The following is a 22048-nucleotide window of genomic DNA, read 5'->3' on the forward strand; positions in this document are numbered from 1 at the left end:
TTTATTGGATGCATTGTTGAAGAAGAAATGTTTCATTGGATGTATCTTTAGGGGGAGGTTATTTTCCCCACTTCGAGAGCTTTTCTGAAAATACGTACTATTTCCACTGGTGCCGTCGCCGGGGAGGTGGGGGGGGGGGTTGCTCACGCCAGATAGGTACCGTCCCGAATAAGTTCGGGCAAAGTGGGGCGTAACAAAAGTAATACCTCTTAAGTGCTCCCATAAATTAAACATACCTATCTACCCCGCTCGAGAGCACGTCAACATGCTACTAGAGGGTCCAAGCGCTTTGACGGACCCTCTAGTAGGTAAGGTAGTAAATAAATCAAGCTATCCTTTCTACCTAGGTAGCTTTAGGTAGGTAGGTGCCTTTTATCCATTTCATCATGGTTTTCCCCGCTCTTTATCTCCTTACTCCGAATCGATAACTCCTACGTCTAGAACTACCTACCTAGGTATACAAGACCCTTAGGGACCTTACAAGAACACTATAAAAGCACTCATTGAACGAGATATTTTCTTCCCGTGGTCTGTTATAGTTAAAGTTTGATATACCCTACGATCGATCTGAACTGTTTACCTAAAGCAACAACAGAACAATACTTTCACTATGCCTCTGATCGCCTCCGCGCCGCGGGACCGCATTATCCTGGGTTTAATGACCTTTGGACCCGACGAGAAAGCTGGCGCTCGTATTACCGACATTAACGAGTTCAACAGAGTGCTTGATACATTCCAATCGCGTGGCTACAATGAAGTTGATACCGCCCGAGTCTACATTGATGGCGAGCAGGAAGCCTTTACCCGCCAAACTAGGTGGAAGGAGCGCGGACTAACGTTGGCCACCAAGTTCAAGTATCCTGCTGAAGCCGGTGCCAATCAGGCTGCTAAGGTAGTCGAGAGCTTGGAGACGAGTCTCAAGGAGCTGGGGACTGATAGTGTAGATGTAAGTGTATATTCACTAATTGTACTCTCTCTATTCTAATCTCCTTACCTTCTCGCACGTCTACTTCCTTGAGCTAACACGAATTTTCCGCGGTGACTTATAGATCATCTACCTCCACGCCGCCGACCGCACGACGCCCTTTGCTGAGACACTCGAAGCGGTCGATAAGCTACACAAGGCGGGGAAGTTCGTACGATTCGGTGTTTCTAACTTTACGGCTGCCGAGGTGGCCGAAGTGGTTCTGACTTGCAAGTACAACAACTGGGTGCGACCGACTATTTATCAGGGCATGTATAACGCTATCACGCGGGGCATTGAGCCGGAGCTGATCCCAACTTGTCGGCGGTACGGGTTGGATATCGTGGTATACAACCCGATTGCTGGCGGCCTCTTCAGCGGTAAAATCAAGAGTGCGGATATCGACCCGGCCGATTTCAGCCGGTTCAGCACAAAGAGTAGCACGGGCGCCAACTATCGCAACAGATACTTCAAGGAGAGTACATTTAAAGCCCTGCAGACGGTAGAGAAGGCTGTTGAGAAACACCCCGGATTAACCATGATAGAGGTGGCGCTGCGTTGGGTAGTACACCACAGCCAGCTTAAGATCAAGGGGGGCAACGATGGTATATTGATTGGGATCAGTTCTCACGACCAGCTCGTTAGCAACTTGGATAACTTGGAGAAGGGCCCGCTTCCAGAGGACGTCGTGTCGGCGTTAGATGAAGCATGGAAGATTGCAAAGGCGGATGCACCAAATTATTGGCATAAGGATCTCGTGTACACGTACGATACGCGGGAAGCGCTATTCGGAGCCAATTCGAAATAAGCGCATAAAATATAAAACGGGAGCATGTCAAATTGATTCTTACCAGATATATAACTAGATACCTTATAATTCTAATAGACGTAACGTTGAAGAAGCACCTGGGCACGCGTAGCTTAGAACGGCATTCCGAAATTTGATAAGGCAGCGTTACCGCACAGGTTAGGTAGGAGGTAGGGGGTACCTAACCTGGGTACGACTCGATGACCCGATGACCCGGATGACGGCACCTAAAGTACCTCCAGCACCCGCGCCAATGCCAATAAAAGCCAAGAGTACCTAGGTATACCTACCTGGTACCGCAACGGAGAATTGCAACAGGGGATGGACATGTGCTAATGTGTTAGCGCATTGTACCACCCCCTAGCCCCCTAGCCCCCCAACTGCCCTGCCGCCCAACTCTGACCCCCCTGCCGGGCCTGCCCCCCTTACTGTTCCTCGGCGTGCCAAATTACAGGTATGTTACAACGAAATCCCGCTCGTTTGGGTGTCACTTGATGGTTTTCTGGTTGTACCAACAGCAACTAACATTTGTTTATGCATACAACTGAACGGGATATTTTTGATTTCGACGAATTGGAATCTTGACATAACTTTATTGCATTTCTTTCTTTTCTGTTCATTGGGTAAAACTTCCTGGTACCGTACCGCAAGAGGTAAACCTTTAATTCTCACCTAATCATCCTTCCGTTCCTTTTTTTCCCTTATTTTACTATTATTCCTTTTCTTTTTTTTCTTTTATTAATGTCTTCGAAACCGAACAACATTCGTTTGTCAAGCATTCCAGCTCGCTTGAAACCGACTTCCCAATACTCAAAAGCTGAACCGTCCCCGTTACTGTCTGCTAGTTCCGTCGGATCCAGCATCGAAGATTACATCGGAAGCGGCACCGACACCGTGGGAGGTAGAACTCCGGTCTTCGGCAAGCGGTTATCCTTTGTCCAGGAAGACGACGAAGCCTCGGATATCACATATCTTCGTAGCCCTCATAGGTTCGACATAGATTACTCGGAGTACTCTGAAGACGACGACGACGACGGTACCATGCACGACAGCGCTAAACGACCAGGATTTCTTCGTCCGTCTGACGGTCGGTCCGTCACACCGCTCCTCAAGAAATCAGATGACGATGACCGCGGGAGGACACGGTATAATAGCTCGCGACCGACGTCCCCTCTTCCGATACCTGCCGTTACGACACCAGCCTCTGACCGACCGACGTTCAGTCGCCGCTCGACGATGAGATCTCGGTCTCCGGATACCCAGGCGCGGATGGCCGCGCGCAAGAAGTACACATATGCGGCCATCTTCCTGGTCGTATCGCTGATATCCTTTTGTGTGCAGACGGAGCTGGGACGGTACGTGCAGCACGGACTTGGTTGGAACAAGGCTTACTGCATGTTATATCTTACGCACGGGTCGTGGACGTTGTTGTGGCCAGCGCAGCTACTCATATTGCGGCTTCAGAAGTGGAACATGCCCTGGCCGACTTTCTGGCGGCGCCATGTGTACTTGTTGCGCTCGACGGCGCATATGGTCGCCCATCAAGAGCTTGATATCCCGCGGCATGTCGTTCAGCGCAGTCCCATTCCTTACATCCTCCGCACCACCGCCTTCGTCACCACTTCCTTGACAGTCGCTGGCCTGAGTTGGTACGTCGCTGTCAGCATGACCAGCCCCAGCGACCTAACTGCTATCTATAACTGCTCGGCCTTTTTCGCCTATGCTTTCAGCGTGCCCTTGCTTAAGGAGAAGTTGCGCCTCGACAAGTCTATTGCGGTGCTGATCGCAATTTTTGGTGTCTTGGTTGTCGCGTATGGCGATTCTAAAGATTCCGGTGCGGGAGCTGATGAGGAGGTGGAAACTGCGGCTAGCACGCGGTTTCTCGGTAATATGATCATCGGTGTGGGAAGCGTGTTGTACGGGCTTTACGAGGTGTTATATAAGCGTTACGCATGTCCGCCCGAGGGTACGTCGGCATCGCGCGGCATGATCTTCGCCAACGCGTTCGGAAGCTGTATTGGGGCCTTCACCCTCTTCGTACTATGGATTCCTTTGCCGATTTTGCACATCCTCGGTTGGGAAACCTTCGAGTTGCCTACTGGCGCAGCGGCTTTCTATCTCTTCATATCCGTGATCATGAATGCGACGTTTGCGGGCAGTTTCCTAGTGTTGATCTCTCTGACGAGCCCCGTTCTGAGCAGCGTGGCAGCGCTACTGACCATTTTCATCGTGGCTCTGGCTGATTGGGTCATCACTGGAGAAGGCATGAGCCCCTCAGCCATAAGCGGCGGATGTATGATTGTGGCGGCGTTTCTGATGCTGAGCTGGAGTACCTGGCGCGAGATGACCGAAGATGCGGAGCGCAAAGCTGCCGTGGATGTTGCCGGGCCGGTCGACTGGAGCAGCGAGGACAGCGATAAAGACGCTGGTCGGCTGGACTAGGGTAAGAATTTCCAGTTTACATATACGACCATGATTTACCTTTATGCCCAGGCTCATTTTTATTCTGATTGATTATTTCGCTTCGCGTTTTTATACTTCTCTTCTTCTGGCGCAGGTTCCTCTTTCTCGGTTTTGTCATACTGTATTATGGTTATATCTATCGAACGATAGGGGTCGATATGTCCCTTTGCGGATGGACTTCGTCGGTTTCATCTCGGAGGAGGGGAGTACTAGAGTAGGGCGACGTCAAACGCTAGGGGTTTCCATCTTTTCCATTCGATCTATGGGGATCTGGAGGTCACTTAGAGCATCTTGGCCATTCTAGAAGACGGAAAATGTATATTATATGTGCCCTTTACGCGCTACATAGGTGTGTATGCTGTTTCGGCGTTCCGGGGCTAATCAGGTTCGGTTCGTGTTTTAGGCTAGGTAAGGAATCAGGATGAATTGTCATGACCGCTTACAGAGGTCGTAGAATGTCGCCTACTTACCTTGCCTAGATACTTTTTGTACGAGCCCTGTGCGCACGGTTAATGTACATATTTCACACTTTGCATCGGAGCCGGTACACTGGTCCGGTAACGTGAATACTGTATAGGATACATAGAAAATGGGCTTATAAAGACCACGATACTTGTTGGCTTAATTGTTATGATAAATACTCTATTTGAAATACGACAACAGTCATCCTATATGGCCTTTTAACCCGGGACTTTTAACAAAATCCGTCTTCGGATTTATACAAGTATAATAATAATTCCCATCACCTCATATCTCCTCATGATCCTGTATCGTTCTAGCCCGTATCCGTGTTGTAAGAGGAAGGGACCATGCTCAAATACTCAAAAACCAAAAAAAAAAAAAAAAAAAAAAAAAAAAAGTAGCCATGAAATATTTCTATGCGTGAAGTGAGGTATTTGCTATTTGTTATCCGATTTCGAGCCCCGGGGAAAAGACGATCATTGATCTCCTCCGTAGATGGATGGCGGCTGATCGTCGTGCGTATACAACCGTAAGCTTGAGAACGGCACACAAGCGACACCATTAAAGGCAAATCGCCTTAGCGATCCCTGACTTGTGTTTTATCAGCAGACTATACGCATACCTATCGGTGTTTAAAAGTTTAACCGCTCTGGTTTCGTTGAACATCGTCTTGCTATCGGAGCGCATATAGGGAGATTTACACCAAAGTTGTCCGAAACAACCGCGCTCTACACATTGGCAATCTTGCCATCTCTGAGTGGTTCATGGCGAGTAATGATGAATGTGCTTGTGGGTGAAGTCTTGAGAAATGAAAAAAAAAAAAAAAATACACTGACAAAGTTGGCTTCGCAGAGGAGGTTGGTAGTCCAATATGGCCGTCAATCTCCCGGTCTAAGTCAGGATTGTTCCCCTGTTCGTCCTCTTTGACAAGAACCACAGGGCGTTCTACCTTCCACCCTCGAGCCCCGCTGCGCTCGATAGATTCCACAGCCATATCCCAAACTTCATGATCTGCCGAGTCGCCGCTCTCAAAAACCCGTAGCAACGCCCAATTTCGTGGACACACCGCGGGGTCGGCTGGGTCGATATGTTTCATCCCATCTTCCTCCTCTAAGATCCGGTTTTCAGGCCTGGGGGTCAACTGCACAAAGAGACGGTCAAGTCTGGGTAGGTTCTGGAGCAGAATTTCAAAGTGAGAAGATAGGGGGAAAATTGCTATATAATTAAAGTCAAAAATAGTAGGTGGTATAAGTGGACTGTCGTTAGGGTATTCTTCGCATCCGAGGAGGGCGCCAAGCATGGATGGTGGCCGTCGCAGAAAGAACTCATACGTTCTGTAAACTTTAGTAGACGAACCTTCGTTCAGGAGCAGCGAGGTCCAGGGACGAACGGTGAAAAGAGGGCACGGCGGTGGCCTTCTATAGCGTGCCGAGCAGGAGGTAGCCGAGGGACGTGCCGAAGCCCCCGGGGTTGCTGTCGCAGAAGAATGATGTCGCAGGGGCGAGTCTGGAATATGTGATTCCGTATGCGTACTTGATTTTCCGCGGGAGTCTCTAGTGGCTCGGGCGAGCGAGAGGATGTGATATGGGATGCTAAACGACCAGGCGTCATCTAAGAAGAGCATCCGAGATAAGAACGAAGCTAGAGTAGTGGGAGGAGCAATCATGGTGAACCTCAGAGGATCGATGACGGAAAACAGCTGGTCCCATAACCATTCTAGATCGACGGAGCGTATCTCAGGAGTAATTTGCTTGGCACCGGCATCCTTGTCTACGAAGTCGACGATCATAGTGAAAGTGGTGACACTGTGGTCAAGCTGATTGTCTTCCAGGAAGCGCAGAAGTGGTATCGGATTTAATGTGAAAGCGCTGAGCGAGGATATCTTAGGCCTCCATAAGATATGACGAAATAGGCTAGGGAGTACAAGAGACCGCCAAGCTTTACAAACGAAGGATGAAGTCTTGAGGGGTTGTGAATATAACGACTCAGCATCCAGCATATCGTCGCTCGGCTGGTCGCGAAGTCGTACTTGAGACGGAGCCGGATTATCGAGGAACTCGAAAACATGTAGGAGTATCTCGGGTGGTATCCGATCCATCTTGAATAAGAGAAAATTAAAATTCCAAGCTGCGAATTCAAACGCGATAATAATTCTCGCCTTTCTTCCTTTCTTTATTATTAATTTTTTTTCTTTTCTTTTAGGTTGATATTCACAGCTGGTTTGTCTCTATGGGAAAACACTTCATGTAAACAGCCAAACATGTAAACTAAACAAGACGTAGATGATAAAGCTCAAGTTGCTACTAGGCTGAATAATTCATTTGACGATGTCTAAGGTAACTTAGGTACCGATAGAATCGCTGTTAGCGGAGGTTCGGTCCAAGTCGAGTTGGTAGGGGGAAAGTAATTATTACGTATAATTGCAAAATTCCTCATACAATCTTTACCCATTCCGTATAGTATTTTTGCTTACTGGAATTATTCGCTATACCCGTATGAGCAAAGCAGTAACTACCTAAAATAATTACATGTAGGTAAGAGGTATCCATACGTTAAGATAACATTAGATCTGCCACAGGTTTTCTCTTTGTTATTCCGCCCACTATGGCGCAAAATATTAGAGGTATATATCTGCAAATACCTATTGCTATAAAAAAAAAAAACGTTGGTAACAATCCTTGAAAACGTCCGAGTGCTCGCATACAAGGTAAACCAACTGCATCCCAGAGCACGTAGTTTTCGAGGAAGGTCATAACAGAGACTACACAACTACTAACTGCATATTCCTGACTATTTTGTCTCGGTTGATTTGGTATCGTCGGGGCCGAAATAGATACCTATATCTCGCTTTTTAACCCCAATACCTACCTGTAAATGAGATCAGTAGAGTACTTAAGTGTCTACCTGGTATGTATAATAGATATCATATGGCCGGCCGGCCCATGATCACACGGTCTATTCACGTTGTATCATTTATCTAAAACATGCTGTGTGTTATAGCTGAGAAGCCTCGATATTCACCCACCGGCGTAGCATACTATGCGCACGTACGGCAAAGTCAGCATTGACAAAGGTGGGGGAGTGCAGGGTTTATACGACTGTTAAATAGTAAATCGTGGGGAAATCGGCGAAATTATGGGTTTTCAAGGACGGCAATACAAAAATCGAATCAGAAAATGCTGATGGACTAACTAGTAGCACTTTGAACTTGCCGTGGTTCTTCTTTGGGAGCCGAACCTCATCACTCCCACTAACCCGGATATAGTAAATCAAACCGTAATGTCTGTCGTGAAGACGTACATTTGCCATGATTGAACTCTTGGCTTGGTCCCTCGGTATTTTACCCCCTCAGATACCTGTTACCGCCCCCCTTCCGTGGACGAGATATTCCTAGGAGACCAAGATGTGATATCCCCCTCCCCCTTTCCCCCTATTCACTCCGCAATCACACTAATTACCAACCTACCTAGGCATGTACCTAGGTACGTAGTACCCTAGGCGTAGTGCCTACTTATATAGGTAGGGTTTGAGTATCCCCGCTTGAAATTGGCGATGGGGAAGGCAGAATAGATAAATAGGATGACGTCTAGGTTATTTCCTAGGCTATTTCCTAGCTTTCTCCTCGACCCTTGTTGTTCCTGGTGTCTTCGTAGCTCCTTCGACGTGGCTAGCAGGTAGAAAAGGAGGTCAATCTCGCTTCCCACCCGCCGTTAAACCACCACATTGAACCCATTCGACTTTAATTCTTGACCGATATGCCGGCCAATAAACAACGACCGCCGTTCCGCGCAGAGCACTTGGGCTCACTTCTCCGCCCGCAAGAGCTGACCGAGAAACGACTGAAGCTTGCCGATGTGAAGGCTATAGATGTTGCTAGGGACGAGGAGTTGCACGCCATCGAGGACAAAGCTATCAACGAGATTGTCAAGCTGCAGCTAGACCTCGGGTTTCATGCTATCAATGATGGCGAATATCGGCGCCATCAATTCTGGGGGACATTCTTCCCTAACCTTGAGGGATTCGAGGAGGTCATGAACCCCGAGTGGGATATATTCCGCCTATACGTTCCTGACACCGCCGCATTTAGTAAGTCATTTTTCCTGTGGTTCGGAGACGGTGCTCGCTTTTACCATTTGATAAACGGGCTGACATCTTTCGTCGCTTAGCCGAGAAGGGCCACAAACCCGGCGAAACGATCGTTTGCGTTGGCAAGATCAAACACGTTGGTAGCGCATATCTCTCTGACTGGAACTATCTCAAGAAATTAGTTCCTCCAGAAAAAGTGAAGGACTTGAAGATAACTCTCGCCGCCCCCGAATGGTAAGCTTCACCTGTCTAACAGTCCCTAGCGCCATCTCCTTGTTTTACTCAACTCGATACAAGTATACATTTAGGACTAATTCTTGAAATATTGCAGGTATCATCTGAGATATAAAAAGGGCAAAGCGTATCCGAAGGAAGTGTACGCAAATGACGAAGAGTACTTTGCTGACATCGCCAAAGCCTATCAAACTGTAAGCTAACTCCGTAAATTATCAGGCGCGATATGTTCTTATCGGACAATATTGGCCTTGGTACCCCATTCAATGCGTATGAACAACTTCGTTGCGTGTTTTGAGTTGATACTGACGTTGAACACACGTTGAACACCCCTAGGAGTTGCAACTTTTATATGACAATGGCTGCCGAAATGTGACTATTGACGACCCGAATTTGGCTTGTAAGTGAGAGATTCACCATGTTTATGACACAAGTGCGCAAATGTTGATGGAAGCAGACTTCTGCGACGATAAAATGCTGGCTGGATTCAAGGCAGATGGCGAGGATTCTGACGCTCTTCTTGATTCGTATATCAAGCTATACAATGACTGCGTCTCGTCGCGTCCGGCGGATATGCATTTGGGCATCCACCTCTGTAGAGGCAACTTTGCCTACAGTAAACACTTCTCGGAGGGAGGGTATGACCGAATTGCCACGAAGCTCTTCAACAACATAGATGCCGATACCTATTTCTTAGAATACGATACTGAACGAGCAGGCAATTTCGAGCCTTTGAAAGAATTGCCACCGCATAAAAATGTCATTCTAGGAGTCATTACTAGCAAGTTTCCGGAACTCGAAGACATTGAGGATATGCGTAATAGGGTATTCCAGGCTGCTGATATCATCGCGAGCGGCGCCGGGCAAACGCGTGAGGAAGCACTCAGGAGAATTGGTGTTAGTCCCCAGTGCGGGTTTGCTAGTCACCATCTTGGCAACGCCGTGACGCGAGACGACATGATTGCCAAATTGAAGTTAGTCAGAAAGCTTGCCGACACCATATGGCCGGGAGAGCCATAGATATAAATTGTACGAATACCTTAGGTACCTACCTACCTAGGCAGGTAATGCAGAAGGTTCGACGTTATGGAGGGGGAAACGCTGCTCTATTATACGTGTATATGATGCTTAAACAGAGTCGAAATTATGTATTCAACATGCAGATTTGAAGCGAAAAAAGAACCTTGATAGCGAGCAGGCGAAAGGTAGAATAAATGTTACCAAAGTACGGCAAAAAGCTTCTCATGATCGAGTTAGCACACATGCATACCGCCCAAATTTAACTTGATTCCTGATAGGCGCGATTATGTGCATATATGAAACGTATCACAAAGGATGGTCGCTGCACTGGAATATGATGATCTGGCAGTTTTGTATTTCGAAGGGGGCCCACGTGTGACATTTTATGCTTGCCATATAGTTCTCGCGAACTCGGGAGTTTGCGTATAAGAAAGAGGGAAAGAAAGAGATACTTCACAGCGTGCTGATGTAAATCTGGTGAGTCTAGTGGTAGGTAGAAAACGCGTGGGACTAGAAGTTGTGGGCTGGTGGCATTCATTATCAACACGGAAACCTCACATTCGTCAGACGTGATGTTAGTCCCCGTTCTTGGCAAACGGGGCTGAGCCGGTGACTTTAAGGGCAACAGGGGTTTACCTTGCCGAAGTTGAAGGGCCAACGAATCGTGCATCGAATGCGCTTTAATGCCCACTAAACATCATCGAATGGAATTATCAGCTTACCGCCTCCTTATTCGATATTACTTACTGTCTATCACCAATTCTTTTCGTCTTCGCTCCTACTGAAACATCATCAAATCCTTTCCCCACGCCATTCGTCGCCATGCCAGACAAGAAGACAGAAGTGCCTCCCAATGAATCCATTACTTTCAGCTCCGGAGATCACGATGGACCTCCGGATCTGCGAATTCTCCATTATAACGACGTCTATCATGTCGACCAATCCAGTAGCGAGCCGGTAGGAGGCGCTGCCCGATTCATGTCACTCATAAAACATTATGAAGAGGACGAAAAGTACAAAGGACAGCCAGAGTTGGTAACGCTGTTCTCGGGCGATGCCTTCAATCCGAGTTTAGAGAGTTCCGTTACGAAAGGTAGGTACCTATGCTTTAGAACCTACATTTCATCATGTTCTCTGCTCCATAAAAACTACCTAAACTAATGCATATGTTTCCAATGGATCGAAATGACCTTCACCTATTAGCTCCGACCACCAGGCACTTTGAAGATCATATGCTGACGTATCAAATTCGGCAGGTGATCACATGGTACCTTTATTGAACAACATAGGGACAAATGCTGCAGCATTAGGGGTATGTAAAAGGTCAATATTTTTCCTCTCATAGCATCAGCTGCTTACGTGACAAGTAGAATCACGATCTCGACTTTGGAGTCTCTCAATTTAAGCACCTTTCCTCCAAGTGCAGATTCCCATGGCTGATCGCAAACGTATTGGACCCCGCGCTAGGGGATTCGGTTCCTATTGGCAACTGCAAGAAGACTCATATGATCACCTCGTCTAATGGTATCAAGATTGGGTTGATTGGGTTAGGTGAACGCGAATGGCTAGCTACAATTAACAGTCTACCTCCCAACCTCATCTACAAGTCCGCCACCGAAACGGCGAAGGAGCTCGTTCCGCAACTACGAGCTGAAGGGGCTGATATTGTCATCGCGGTAACGCACATGCGAGAGCCGAATGATAACAAGCTCGCCGAGCAGACTGATGGATTCATTGACATTATTCTTGGAGGTCACGATCACTATTATAACCATAGTTTTATAAAAGGAACGCACGTTTTACGTTCAGGAACCGATTTTAAGCAAATGAGCTATATTGAGGCTAGACGGCGCGCCGATAACTCAGGTAGATGGGATTTCGATATCGTACGGCGAGATGTCACGTCTGCCATCCCGGAGCATCAGCCGACCGTCGCGTTGGTTGAGAAGCTAACTGCAAGTCTCAAGGCGACACTTCAGAAGCCCGTTGGTTACACTGCTGCACCTCTCGATGCTAGGTTCCGGACTGTTAGACTGAAGGAGAGCAACATCGCCAATTGGGTATGCGATATAATGCGCCATTATTACTCTGGTGATTGTACCATAATGGCGTCAGGGACTGTCCGTGGCGATCAAGTCTATCCACCAGGGCCGATACTGCTGAAAGATATCGTAAGAAACTCCCACGCCCATCAATTGAGCACTTGGCTTCATTTCGACCGTATATCCGGTCATCCGCTAACACGTACTGTAATAGATGAACTGTTTCCCGTTCGAGGATCCCGTGGTGGTGATCAACGTCACAGGAAAAGCTATCTGGGACGCTCTGGAGAACGGGTTATCCCAATACCCAGCTCTCGAGGGCCGCTTCCCGCAGGTATCTAATATCACTTTTAAATTTGACGGCCGGAAACCCGCCGGGTCACGCATAGTATCGGCGACCATCGGCGGCGAGCCAATTGACATGGCTAGGAAATACGTAAGTTTTTTTTTTTCTTTTTCCTTTTTTATGCCATATTTACATTATGATATTAAATTTTTACTAGCGACTAGTAACGAGAGGTTACATGGCTCGTGGGAAGGATGGCTATGATAGCCTCCTGATAGAGGAAGAAGGAGGTGAAGCGGAGGAGATTGTTTCCGAAGAGAACGGGATATTGATCTCGATGATGCTCCGTCAATATTTTATGTCACTCCGTGTGATGGGACAGTGGAAGTATTGGGGAAAGAACAGTAAGATATCCCTACCAACTTCGAGCTTTGTTATCTCTGCTCCTCTGAACATAGAAATCTCAAAGACTGTATGAGCTAACACATGCTATAGTCGGTCGGTATTGGGATCGCGTCACCAGGAAGGTCAGCATAAGCCACACCCATCACACTCCAGCAGCAACCGCGACTCCAGTCAGTCCAACATTGAAGAAAAGCGCCTCAGGTTGGGACAATTGGACACCAGAGAAGATTCGAGAGCGTAAGACGTGTCAACTTCCGGTGGACACTGAATCCGACTCGGAAGGCGATAGCGCTGATAGACAATACGTCGGGGAAATCGAAACAATCGACAAGGAGATGCAAATAATGCGCCGGGTATTCGCCAAGTGGGCGCGGATCGCCAAGGTCGAAAGTCGCGTCGGCGAGGAGCTTAGAGAAGGCGAGTTCGAAGTCGATTGGACTAGAGCGATTGCGCCGCGTCTTGAGGGACGTATAACTTGCGTCGGGGGCCAGGAGGAATAGCGGGAGTTAAACGTTGGCAGGCCTCTCGATTTTAAGTAGTAGGACGGGTACTGCGATGGCTGGGTGACTACGACCGTAATGACGTTACGATATTCGAACGAAAAAAAAGGGGGTAAAATACGGATTTATAGAAAGTGATGGTCTGAGTATTAAACCAAAAATTTAAGACCCTGGATCATCATTGAATATGAGATGACGACTTGATTCTGGATACTTCTGATTCCAACTAACCTACAGTGTAGTCCGTAATTTTGATTTTGATGAATTAAGGGTGATCTTGGATTAACATGTGTGAGTATGATGAAGTCGGTTATAAAATGGCCATCTTTCACTACTCGTAGAGTGATACAAGTGCGACAGCGGCTGCCAGTATCGCATTAGTTACCCATGGTGCTTCCAGAAGCATTCTATTTACAATGTGCTTCGGTCTAAGTATCGTAGTGTAATCTCACATATTCATCTTTAATATATTCGCAGCAAGCCCCCTGCTAGCCCCCCAACTCGGAGTTATTGCTATCTCATACTGGGAAGTAGGAAAGATGTCCCATTCTTGATATCATCAAATGCTCCGGTTAAATTCATTATATGGAAATGATATACAGAGCGTCGCATCTCAACAAGAATGTCCACGCACTCAAGTTGCGCCAATCATATACAAGTAGAAGAATCATTTCAAATCCAACCTCATCGTCAAACCATCAATCCCAAAACGTGTGCTACGCTCGAGTGCGCTTTTAGACGAATATATACTATGCAACCAGTCGACTGGGGCGGAAACTGTCGTGATTTACAAGTTCTTCTTGGCGAAACCCAGTCTCGGGCTGCCCTCGGAGCTGTCGAAGACGACGAAGGCCGCCTTCAAAGCAACATCACCGAGGATAGAAAAGCCAATACCCTCGTCGGACTGGATACCACCGAAGCAGGTGGAATCATCGACAGGGGCGTAGTTGATGTACTGGCCGGGAATGTTGAATTTAGCATCCTCGACACCGAAGACGAAGTCGGGTAGGCTAGCAGAGCAGGGGAATGTGTAGCCACCCTGCTGCTGGTCCAGCTTGGCACCCGACACCTGGCGGTAGTACGCCTTCACAATAGAATCGGGGAGCAGCGCAAGGGTAGTGCCGGTGTCAGCGATACCCTGGAACGGGCTCTGCTTGAAGCTGGTGTTACCGACACCGTATCCGGAGCTGGTGAAAGCCCAAAATCCTTGGCTGTTGTCGACGTTTGTGTAGGTGATCTCACCAGTGTACTTGGACTTGTCGATAACACCGAAGTCGTAGGTACCGGCTAGTTACGTACCTAATGTTAGCACTTTGCTCTGGAATAAGAGTTTATAGTCGAGGTCCTTTTAAATTGTAGGGGTTAACTTACCCTCGTGGTATTTGAGATCAGCAGTCCAGGCAGCGACGTCGAGGCTGGGTGCGACATTGTCGAAAAACGTCTTCTGCTGCTTGGGAGTTACTGTGTTAATGCTGCTGAAGGCGAGACCTAAAAGGCCATCGTTGTTGCTGTCGCTCGTAAATTGGTCGGAGACCTTCTTAGCTGCCTCCACAGCCTGGTTCTTGAATGTCACGCCGCCGACGGTAACGACGTCGGTGTAAACGTCACCGCTCGAAGAGCTGCCGTCACCGTATGAGATGTCCCAGCTGGCACCGCTGAGTTTCTTAGCCGTGCTACTATCTTGGGGGTTGTACGGTGTCTGGCCGTTGATACTGTTGCTAGGTTGCTCGGTACTGAAGACCCAGAGATCCGACGAGCCAGAATCGAAATCAAGGTTAAGTTGTTGAGGAGGAGTTCCGATCGAGACGGGAGTTAGGTACTGGATATCGTACTGCTCCGGGGTAGCCTTAGCGCTTCCGCTATCGCGGCGGAAAACCTTCAAGTCGGCAATAATCCTAGACAAGCCGTCCGGGAGCTTGACACCATATTTCAGGTATGCCTTAGCCAGCTGCGCCGGGCCATGAGGCTTGAAGCCAGGGTTCTTGACCTGAGGGACAGAGAAAGTCCCAACCTTGGGCGGACGTGCCGGCGAAGCGGTCGCAATGCTGGCGACTGCTGCAGCGAGGGCGATAGTACTAGCTGAGCCAACCATATTGAATGGATTTCTTGAGGGGTGTTCTAACCGAGACGGAATATACAGTTGATAAAGAATGACCCAAAGAAAGAAATGAGCGGAAACAGCGAAAGAATGAGTGCCCAAGGCGTGATATACGTTTGAAAGGGAGAAGCTGTTGCTATAGCTGGAAACCTCCTTGTAGCTCGTGGATGGTGAGGAAACAGATTATTACAAACGGGCTGAGCAAGAGGGTATTTATAAAATATCAGAGCCAAGTAGGTTGCGATCGTGAACTAACGGAAAGGGTAGGTAGATTAGATGGGCCAGGAACTAGTCAAGGGGACCGCAGATCTCCCTCTCCTAATCTACGACCGAAGAAACCAACTCAGTTAGACGGAGGTATTGGCCGAGAGCCAGAGCTATCCAATGCAAGTGGATTTTTTTCTGGGACTCCAGCTGCCGTTATGGGTAAGGAGCTGGACGGAGTAATATAGAAAGAAATCAATCACGTCTTTCAGGTCGACATTTAGCTATCGTGATCGACGAAGGTTGTGCGAGGGGCACTGGGGGAAGCAGGCAACGCTTCTGGCTTGTGGGACAGGACTGCTTGGCAGGTAGATCTGAAGCGGCGGACTTGGGATAGACAAGTTCTGAGTTTCGATTTGATTGGCCGGCTGTTTTAATATGTTCGATTCCTTGCCCAACGGTGGCCGGGCTTATTGCTCCTTTCTGGTGCATTCTCCAGTTTCTCCAGTTTCTACACCGTTTACATAGAGGTAGTTTAATGCAATTCCCGTTGGGTGTCCCTTTTCCAGTAGCCCAAGCAAAGCCCCGGCCTTCACGTGGCGCGAATCGTTAACTTGTGGCTTTCCTTCCTAGCTGCGGTCATCCCCGGCCATGGTGTGTTCGGAATCCACATCTCGGAAGCATGTGAGAGACGCATTCGGAAGCCGGGCTGGGGGAGGATGTGATTCAACAGATACCAACTAATAAAGAGATGAAAGGGGATAGAGCGCATGGATCACGTTGTCCTCAGTGTCTTACAAAACAGGGTGGACTTTAAGCATCTTTGGGTCTCAAATCAAACACAATAGTGTGCAGATTAGAGTGCGAGCCAAGCTGCCACACAGACGGACGGGCTTGGCTGATTTGCGCATGTTCTAGCGCGGCTGGACATGCCGTGCAGCATTAAAGATCGGCGTAACAACGCATCATTCCCTGTCCTATACGTGCCGGCTTGTAAGGGTGTTTCAGACAGGGGCAAAGCTTTCTTGTCTTCTTAGTTGGCCTCCCGTGCCGCTTGGAGGGTGGGGTGTTCTCTTGGCTTGGGCGACTACCATTGGCTTCGAAGTTAACTACGAACTTGGCGCTTTTTGGCAGGTCGCTGCCGTCATTTTGTTTCTTATCCGGTGAATCACCAACGGCATTTGACCAAGACGCCGCCGACCTTCCTGCTCACCAGAGTGAGACCTCAAGCCAAGATTGAAGAAAACAAGCCTTTCCCCGGATCTTGGCCATCTTGGCCACCTTGGCTAGATGCTATCGCCAGGAACGCATGACGTATGGGTGTTATTTTGGTCGGCACTCTACTAGTAATTACTATGTTGAATAAGCACGTCACGGCAAATGACCCGTCCGCTTTTACTTGGTGATAATTTTCTGTATTGAAATTTTCGAAGGACTTTAAGTCCGTCTAGCTTGTGCAGATCTCTTGCTAGGTGGGCCTGTTAGCTTATCTACTGGACTATGTAATTATAATTACTAACAATATTAGCGTAAAATACCCTGGTAATGAGAATTCTAAAAGGTGACGAGGTTAGAGGGTGAGAGGTTCATTCTCGCGACCGAAAGGCTAAAGGGGATGATAGGAGAGAGTGGCATTTCGGGCTGGTGATAGGGTAGAGAACATGCTTAACCAAACCCCTATAATCATCGGATAGAAACTATACAGCTCAAGTTCGTCCAACCACCTTGTCTCTTCTCCGCATTACTATGTTATTCCCCTGTTTTATAACTGGTGGACAATCGCCGAATTGTGCGTTGATTGGATCTGGCTGAATTTGTGCAATTAACTTAGGTATTTCGTATGTAGAAGCCCCTTGTCCACCCCATCCACCTGGCCACTTCAGCATGAACTCAGATTTGCTACAATCGGACTTCACCTCCATAGATCTGCAATACTTCTCAATAAGGTGGGCAGGTCAACAAGGCCTTCAATATATCGTTTCGGTAACTTGGAGAGGTAGGTAAATAAGCAAGCCGGTGAAGAAAGCACGAAATCAATCGCGCCGTAGGATTTAGCGATGCTATTCGGCTGAAGGACACATTGCACGCTTTCACATCCAATTGACGCAATATCATCCACATTATTGACCTACCCCATTAAGGAAGCTCGCCGAGTAAAAGCGTATGACTGCCTCGTGTAAAACCTCATAGTTAGATCTTGTTCCATCAGTCAGCATCGTCCTACACAACGTCCTTAGTGATTTAGTTTCATGAGTGCGGGATCTTGTTGACGAACCACAGGTCGGCACATGCGAACTAAGTCAGTCAAGTCTCCCTTAAAGCAAAGACCCTGATTCCAGAATGGCGTAACCGCCCAGCAGGTACCTACCTAGGTACATTAGGTAGGTACTCTTAACAACCAGGTACAGATCACAGATGTCTCAATATACTTGCTGGGTCGGTAGATACCTACCTTGATTCCAAGTACCTAACGTAACGTACCTGGTATTGCAATTGGCGGCGGAGCCGCTACTTGCTCATTAGAGTTGCCCAATTCGGATACATCTTTACGGATCGAGACATTCAAGCGAGTCCCAAACGATGCGAAACAAGCCACGATTTAAACCTTATTTCCGGGTTCATAGCTTACTTTTCTGTCGTAGCGCGCCCGATATGCGTAACGTCTGCATATTGGAGCCTCGTGTTCCTTCGCCGAGATGCGGCTTCGTGCATTACCTTAGATACTTCTATGCGGCCACACTGCGGTAAACTCAGAGTCACCAGGTTATTATGGGAGCCTCTAGTTGACAAGATCTGGTAAGGACGTATATGTCATTAAGGATCAACCCAAACGACTGGACATTGATATGAATTGCCTACTTTCCCTTTGCTCCCTAATAAACACCCAGAATGCCTAAAAGGAACCTTCTATATGCGTAAAATTTTCGAACCGCAGCCAATCCCATGAAACAACCCACGTCTCGCACGGGTTGGTCCGCAGTTTATGTACCTTCCTTACTGAGATAGCCTAGTAGTCACTGTAAAATATTAAAAAGGTAAGTTAATAGCAGCGACTCCTAGCCTCAAAAGCAGAAAATTGGAATATATCAGCAGATAGACACGAATGTGTATAGCGCCCATGAACGAAGAGCAACCCATGTCACAGCTTTTAATCTTAGATGAGTACTTATCACTTATGGAAGCAAGCTGCTACCTTACCCAGTCCTGATAATTATCGCAGCGAATTAATGATGAAGAGACGAATGAAGAGGCAAGTGCACCCAGCAATAGAAAAGTCCTATAAAGCATAAACAGGGAGGCCAACTGTCGTAACCCGGCTTAAAATATAAGTACCTAACCTAGAAGAAAATGAATAAAATTGCTTAGGAGTACCTAATATAGGAGGTAGTTAGCAATTATCACAGCCTGCTTGACAAATCATCACTGGTTTCCTTAAAATAGTTCTAATATACCATAGGGAATTGCCTGAATCGCTGTACGATAAAGTAGTATAGAAGCCCTCACAGTCATTCACCATGTTGTACACTTCGTAATAAGCCTAGCTTATAAAATTGTATGGCTTTAAAGGCATTTTAAGATGTCTAGTAGGACAGTTGGATAAAGACAATCGATACATCTCAAGGTCTAAAGGACAGTTCAAATACTAGTTATTTAATATCAACTTAATAGATTTAGGTTGTGGACTAGATTACCGAACTATACTACGCAGAAATATAACCCAACACCAGAGAAGTTCTGGTCAATATCTACCGTAAGTCATGGCCCGGGCTGAAAGTGAATTTACATGCTAGGACAGTCACTTCACTAGCATCAATGAGAGAATATTTATCTCAAAGCAAGCAAGTGAGTAAAAAGAACACCCATAGGATGTCTCTACTATCACGTCTCAGCATAATCTAAGTGCCTACGAATAAATTTACTTCAATTCCGCCATGACACATCCCTCGTACCTAGCGTGAAATATTGGAATTAGTCACTTGGAGGTGACACACAAAACAGAAGCCAAGGTTATCATACCAACTCAACTTCATTCTCTGCCGAAGTACTGATACCAGTTGTATCAAAAATAAACCATATCAAATAGTTAATGCTGAGTCAAGGGCAATGGTCGGCATTGACAATGATATTGTAGCTGCTTCCATCAAATGCTTGGCCTTGAATAAAGTTATCATTCCCCGAAGTCGCACAGTCCGATTTGGCCAGGATACTATCAATGTGGTCTGCGATAGTAATGCTATTCTGCTGGATCCACTGTAAGTTGTCATTACAGAACCAGACTGCCGCGTTCTCTATGCAGGAGAACTTTGTGCAGCGCTGAGCATCAACAGACAACTCTGTAGCGAGAGAGCTTAGCCAATCGCGATTTTTCTCTACGGCAGCCCTCGAAGCTGGCGGCAGATTTTGCACGTGGCACAATACCTTCTCCTATGATTTCAATATTAGACAAAGTTCTACTGGACAGATAGGACGGAATATCACGTAGGCAGTTAAACTTACCGTTCTCCTTTTCTTGTGCTGGCGTCTTGTCGCTAGCTGGGAGTGTCCCCAAGAAAAGTCAGGGTTAAGACGACGAATTTGTATATCGATTTCCTAGATTTCTTGGTAAGAGACATGTCGTAGGCAAAAGCCGGTACCTTGCCGACTTGGTTAATTTCTACTTACTTGAATTGTACCGTTGAAGGTCTTCTCCGCGGCATCTGAATCTACTACCCTTCGTATACGTAACGGCGCCACTGCTAGGCCGTTAAACTTCCCTGCTTTATGAACAGTTTCATCATGCCGGCTTCTGTCCTGAGAGATATTAGGAACATAATTTTTTTTTCGGATCTGGAATGGTAAGGAGTCTGGTTTCTTACTGTCGGACCAGCACAGAGACCCGTAGCCACGAGGCTGAAATAGATCAAGAAGGATTGTTTCATAGCGAAGCTCTTCTTATCGTATAATGGCAGTAGAGGTGTTGAAAGAGCAGGACAGGGAACATGATGAAGCGTAGTGCAAGAGAGGGGAAGAGATTGGATATATATAATAACTTTGGGGGCCCATTATAGGTAGTTCTACAATCAGATGTAACATTCAACGTATCTTCTATTTGTGAATAACAGGTACCTAATTTATCCGTGTTCAGGTTGGTGTTGGTAACACTATATACAACCTTCCTGCATTGCCTTCTGCGCCGTAACCAAGTGCACCTAATCTTTTCGACTTACCTCGGCGGCACAATTGAGTGTTAGAAAGTGACCTCCTTACATGATAGTGTCCATACTTGGATGTGGAATCGGTATCACTATTGGCCAAAGGTCAGTGCTCTGTTTGTTCTACGTTGTGTTGTTCGTCGCTATTTGTACCTGCACAATTCCCCTCCCCTCTTTTTTCTCGATAACTCACCAGCCATACAATCGCCGATGCCTCCTGTGAATATATTATATATGTTAGGTGGGATGAATCTGAACGGCTGCATTCACCTTTGCTCACTTTAGCCACCTACTTAGAGAGCTGTACTACAGCCAAGCTGACCAGAATAGCCCACAGTCCCTGTCCAGGAGTTGTAATGCCACCACAGAGCTATCTTAATGTAACATGCGTCGCCCTCTTTTCCACGGCCTCCCTGGATGTTGTAGGTTTACTGCTATCAACCTCCTTCGTCTCTTTTAGTTCTGCATGATGTGTCTGTTGCCTTTCTCGCATAAATATCTTGATTAAGGTGGGGGTGGGCAGAGACTTGCTTTGCTGCCTTGACCACCCCTCAGCAGGCTCAGTCCATCATTATGGTCTGTTGGATCGTACTGCGACGCGTAACCTGAGATATCTGTGACAACCGTGAAGCACTACCTTTACGCCCAAGACCCGTTTCTAGACTTGTGGTTCAAATCTTCATGTTGGTTTAGATTATTGAGGTAAATTGTTAGAACGATATATTACCTAGAGCCATCGACGGATGATATTTGCTTCTCCTATGCCGTCAACGGCAATATGGCCAGGACCGCGCCAACCATCTTCCATTCTATACTTACCCCTTGACCAACAACCACACAACACCCCAACGATGTCCCCAAAGTGAGGGATATTCTAGGGTCAAAGCAGATACACTTGGCGTTTTCGCTGTCGGCGATGAAGCTTCATATAATACTGCAACCCCATTTTGCTCCCGTCAGTAACAGCAAGCTAACTTTGATTTGAAACTCTCTGGTTTGCTGTGCCAAAATCTAAGATCCCTTCCGCTAAAATGAAAATTGAGGATATCATGTCAGGCGTCTATGCCTCAACTCTGGGACTGTCATGCTATTTCCAAGTGACCTAACGCTACCGCCGCGTCGCAACATGGATGCCCTACCCCATCGTATGGAATATAGGCCTCACCCTCGAGGATGCAGCTCGCGATGTCTCAAATTCACAGTGGTTTTAGGAGCAGTGTGAAGATATCAAAGGTCACGAATTTAGACCAGCTTCCTGAACCGAAGCAAAAACCAAGTAGAATC

The 22048-nt window shown here is 47.2% G+C and overlaps 6 protein-coding genes across 6 annotated transcripts; 3 read left to right on the top strand and 3 right to left on the bottom strand.

The window, feature by feature from the left end:
- Positions 1–610: 610 nt before the first annotated feature.
- Positions 611–4214, top strand: F4812DRAFT_452112 (NADP-dependent oxidoreductase domain-containing protein; the record flags this gene model as incomplete). The annotated part of the gene is made up of 4 exons (XM_047936303.1): positions 611–946; positions 1050–1729; positions 2549–2748; positions 2794–4214. 4 exons carry the CDS (start codon positions 611–613, stop codon positions 4212–4214), a joined length of 2637 nt encoding a protein of 878 aa, XP_047788576.1.
- An 857-nt stretch (positions 4215–5071) lies between these two features.
- On the bottom strand, positions 5072–7031 carry F4812DRAFT_436564 (uncharacterized protein). The gene has a single exon (XM_047934858.1). The coding sequence runs from the start codon at positions 6793–6795 to the stop codon at positions 5395–5397; it is 1401 nt and encodes a 466-aa protein (XP_047788577.1). The 5' UTR covers positions 6796–7031; the 3' UTR covers positions 5072–5394.
- Positions 7032–8312: 1281 nt separating this feature from the next.
- Positions 8313–10167, top strand: F4812DRAFT_101501 (UROD/MetE-like protein). Its single transcript, XM_047929256.1, has 5 exons — positions 8313–8783; positions 8864–9017; positions 9115–9211; positions 9354–9417; positions 9475–10167. The coding sequence occupies exons 1-5, from the start codon at positions 8453–8455 to the stop codon at positions 10035–10037; spliced, it is 1209 nt and encodes a 402-aa protein (XP_047788578.1). The 5' UTR covers positions 8313–8452; the 3' UTR covers positions 10038–10167.
- Positions 10168–10675: 508 nt separating this feature from the next.
- F4812DRAFT_101616 (Metallo-dependent phosphatase) lies at positions 10676–13664 on the top strand. The gene is made up of 6 exons (XM_047929258.1): positions 10676–11130; positions 11294–11349; positions 11408–12208; positions 12294–12515; positions 12583–12769; positions 12861–13664. Exons 1-6 carry the CDS (start codon positions 10860–10862, stop codon positions 13268–13270), a joined length of 1947 nt encoding a protein of 648 aa, XP_047788579.1. The 5' UTR covers positions 10676–10859; the 3' UTR covers positions 13271–13664.
- On the bottom strand, positions 13664–15594 carry F4812DRAFT_101598 (endothiapepsin). Its single transcript, XM_047929257.1, has 2 exons — positions 14642–15594; positions 13664–14557 (listed from the first exon to the last, which is right to left on the bottom strand). The coding sequence occupies exons 1-2, from the start codon at positions 15360–15362 to the stop codon at positions 14058–14060; spliced, it is 1221 nt and encodes a 406-aa protein (XP_047788580.1). The 5' UTR covers positions 15363–15594; the 3' UTR covers positions 13664–14057.
- Positions 15595–19247: 3653 nt separating this feature from the next.
- On the bottom strand, positions 19248–21035 carry F4812DRAFT_436578 (uncharacterized protein). The gene is made up of 6 exons (XM_047934859.1): positions 20918–21035; positions 20429–20856; positions 20235–20363; positions 20070–20162; positions 19590–19997; positions 19248–19522 (listed from the first exon to the last, which is right to left on the bottom strand). The coding sequence occupies exons 2-5, from the start codon at positions 20489–20491 to the stop codon at positions 19668–19670; spliced, it is 615 nt and encodes a 204-aa protein (XP_047788581.1). The 5' UTR covers positions 20492–20856; positions 20918–21035; the 3' UTR covers positions 19248–19522; positions 19590–19667.
- Between the last annotated feature and the right edge of the window lie 1013 nt (positions 21036–22048).

This window comes from Daldinia caldariorum, assembly GCF_022478825.1.
Source record: "Daldinia caldariorum strain CBS 122874 unplaced genomic scaffold F4812scaffold_13, whole genome shotgun sequence".
In the NCBI taxonomy this organism is placed as follows: domain Eukaryota; kingdom Fungi; phylum Ascomycota; class Sordariomycetes; order Xylariales; family Hypoxylaceae; genus Daldinia; species Daldinia caldariorum.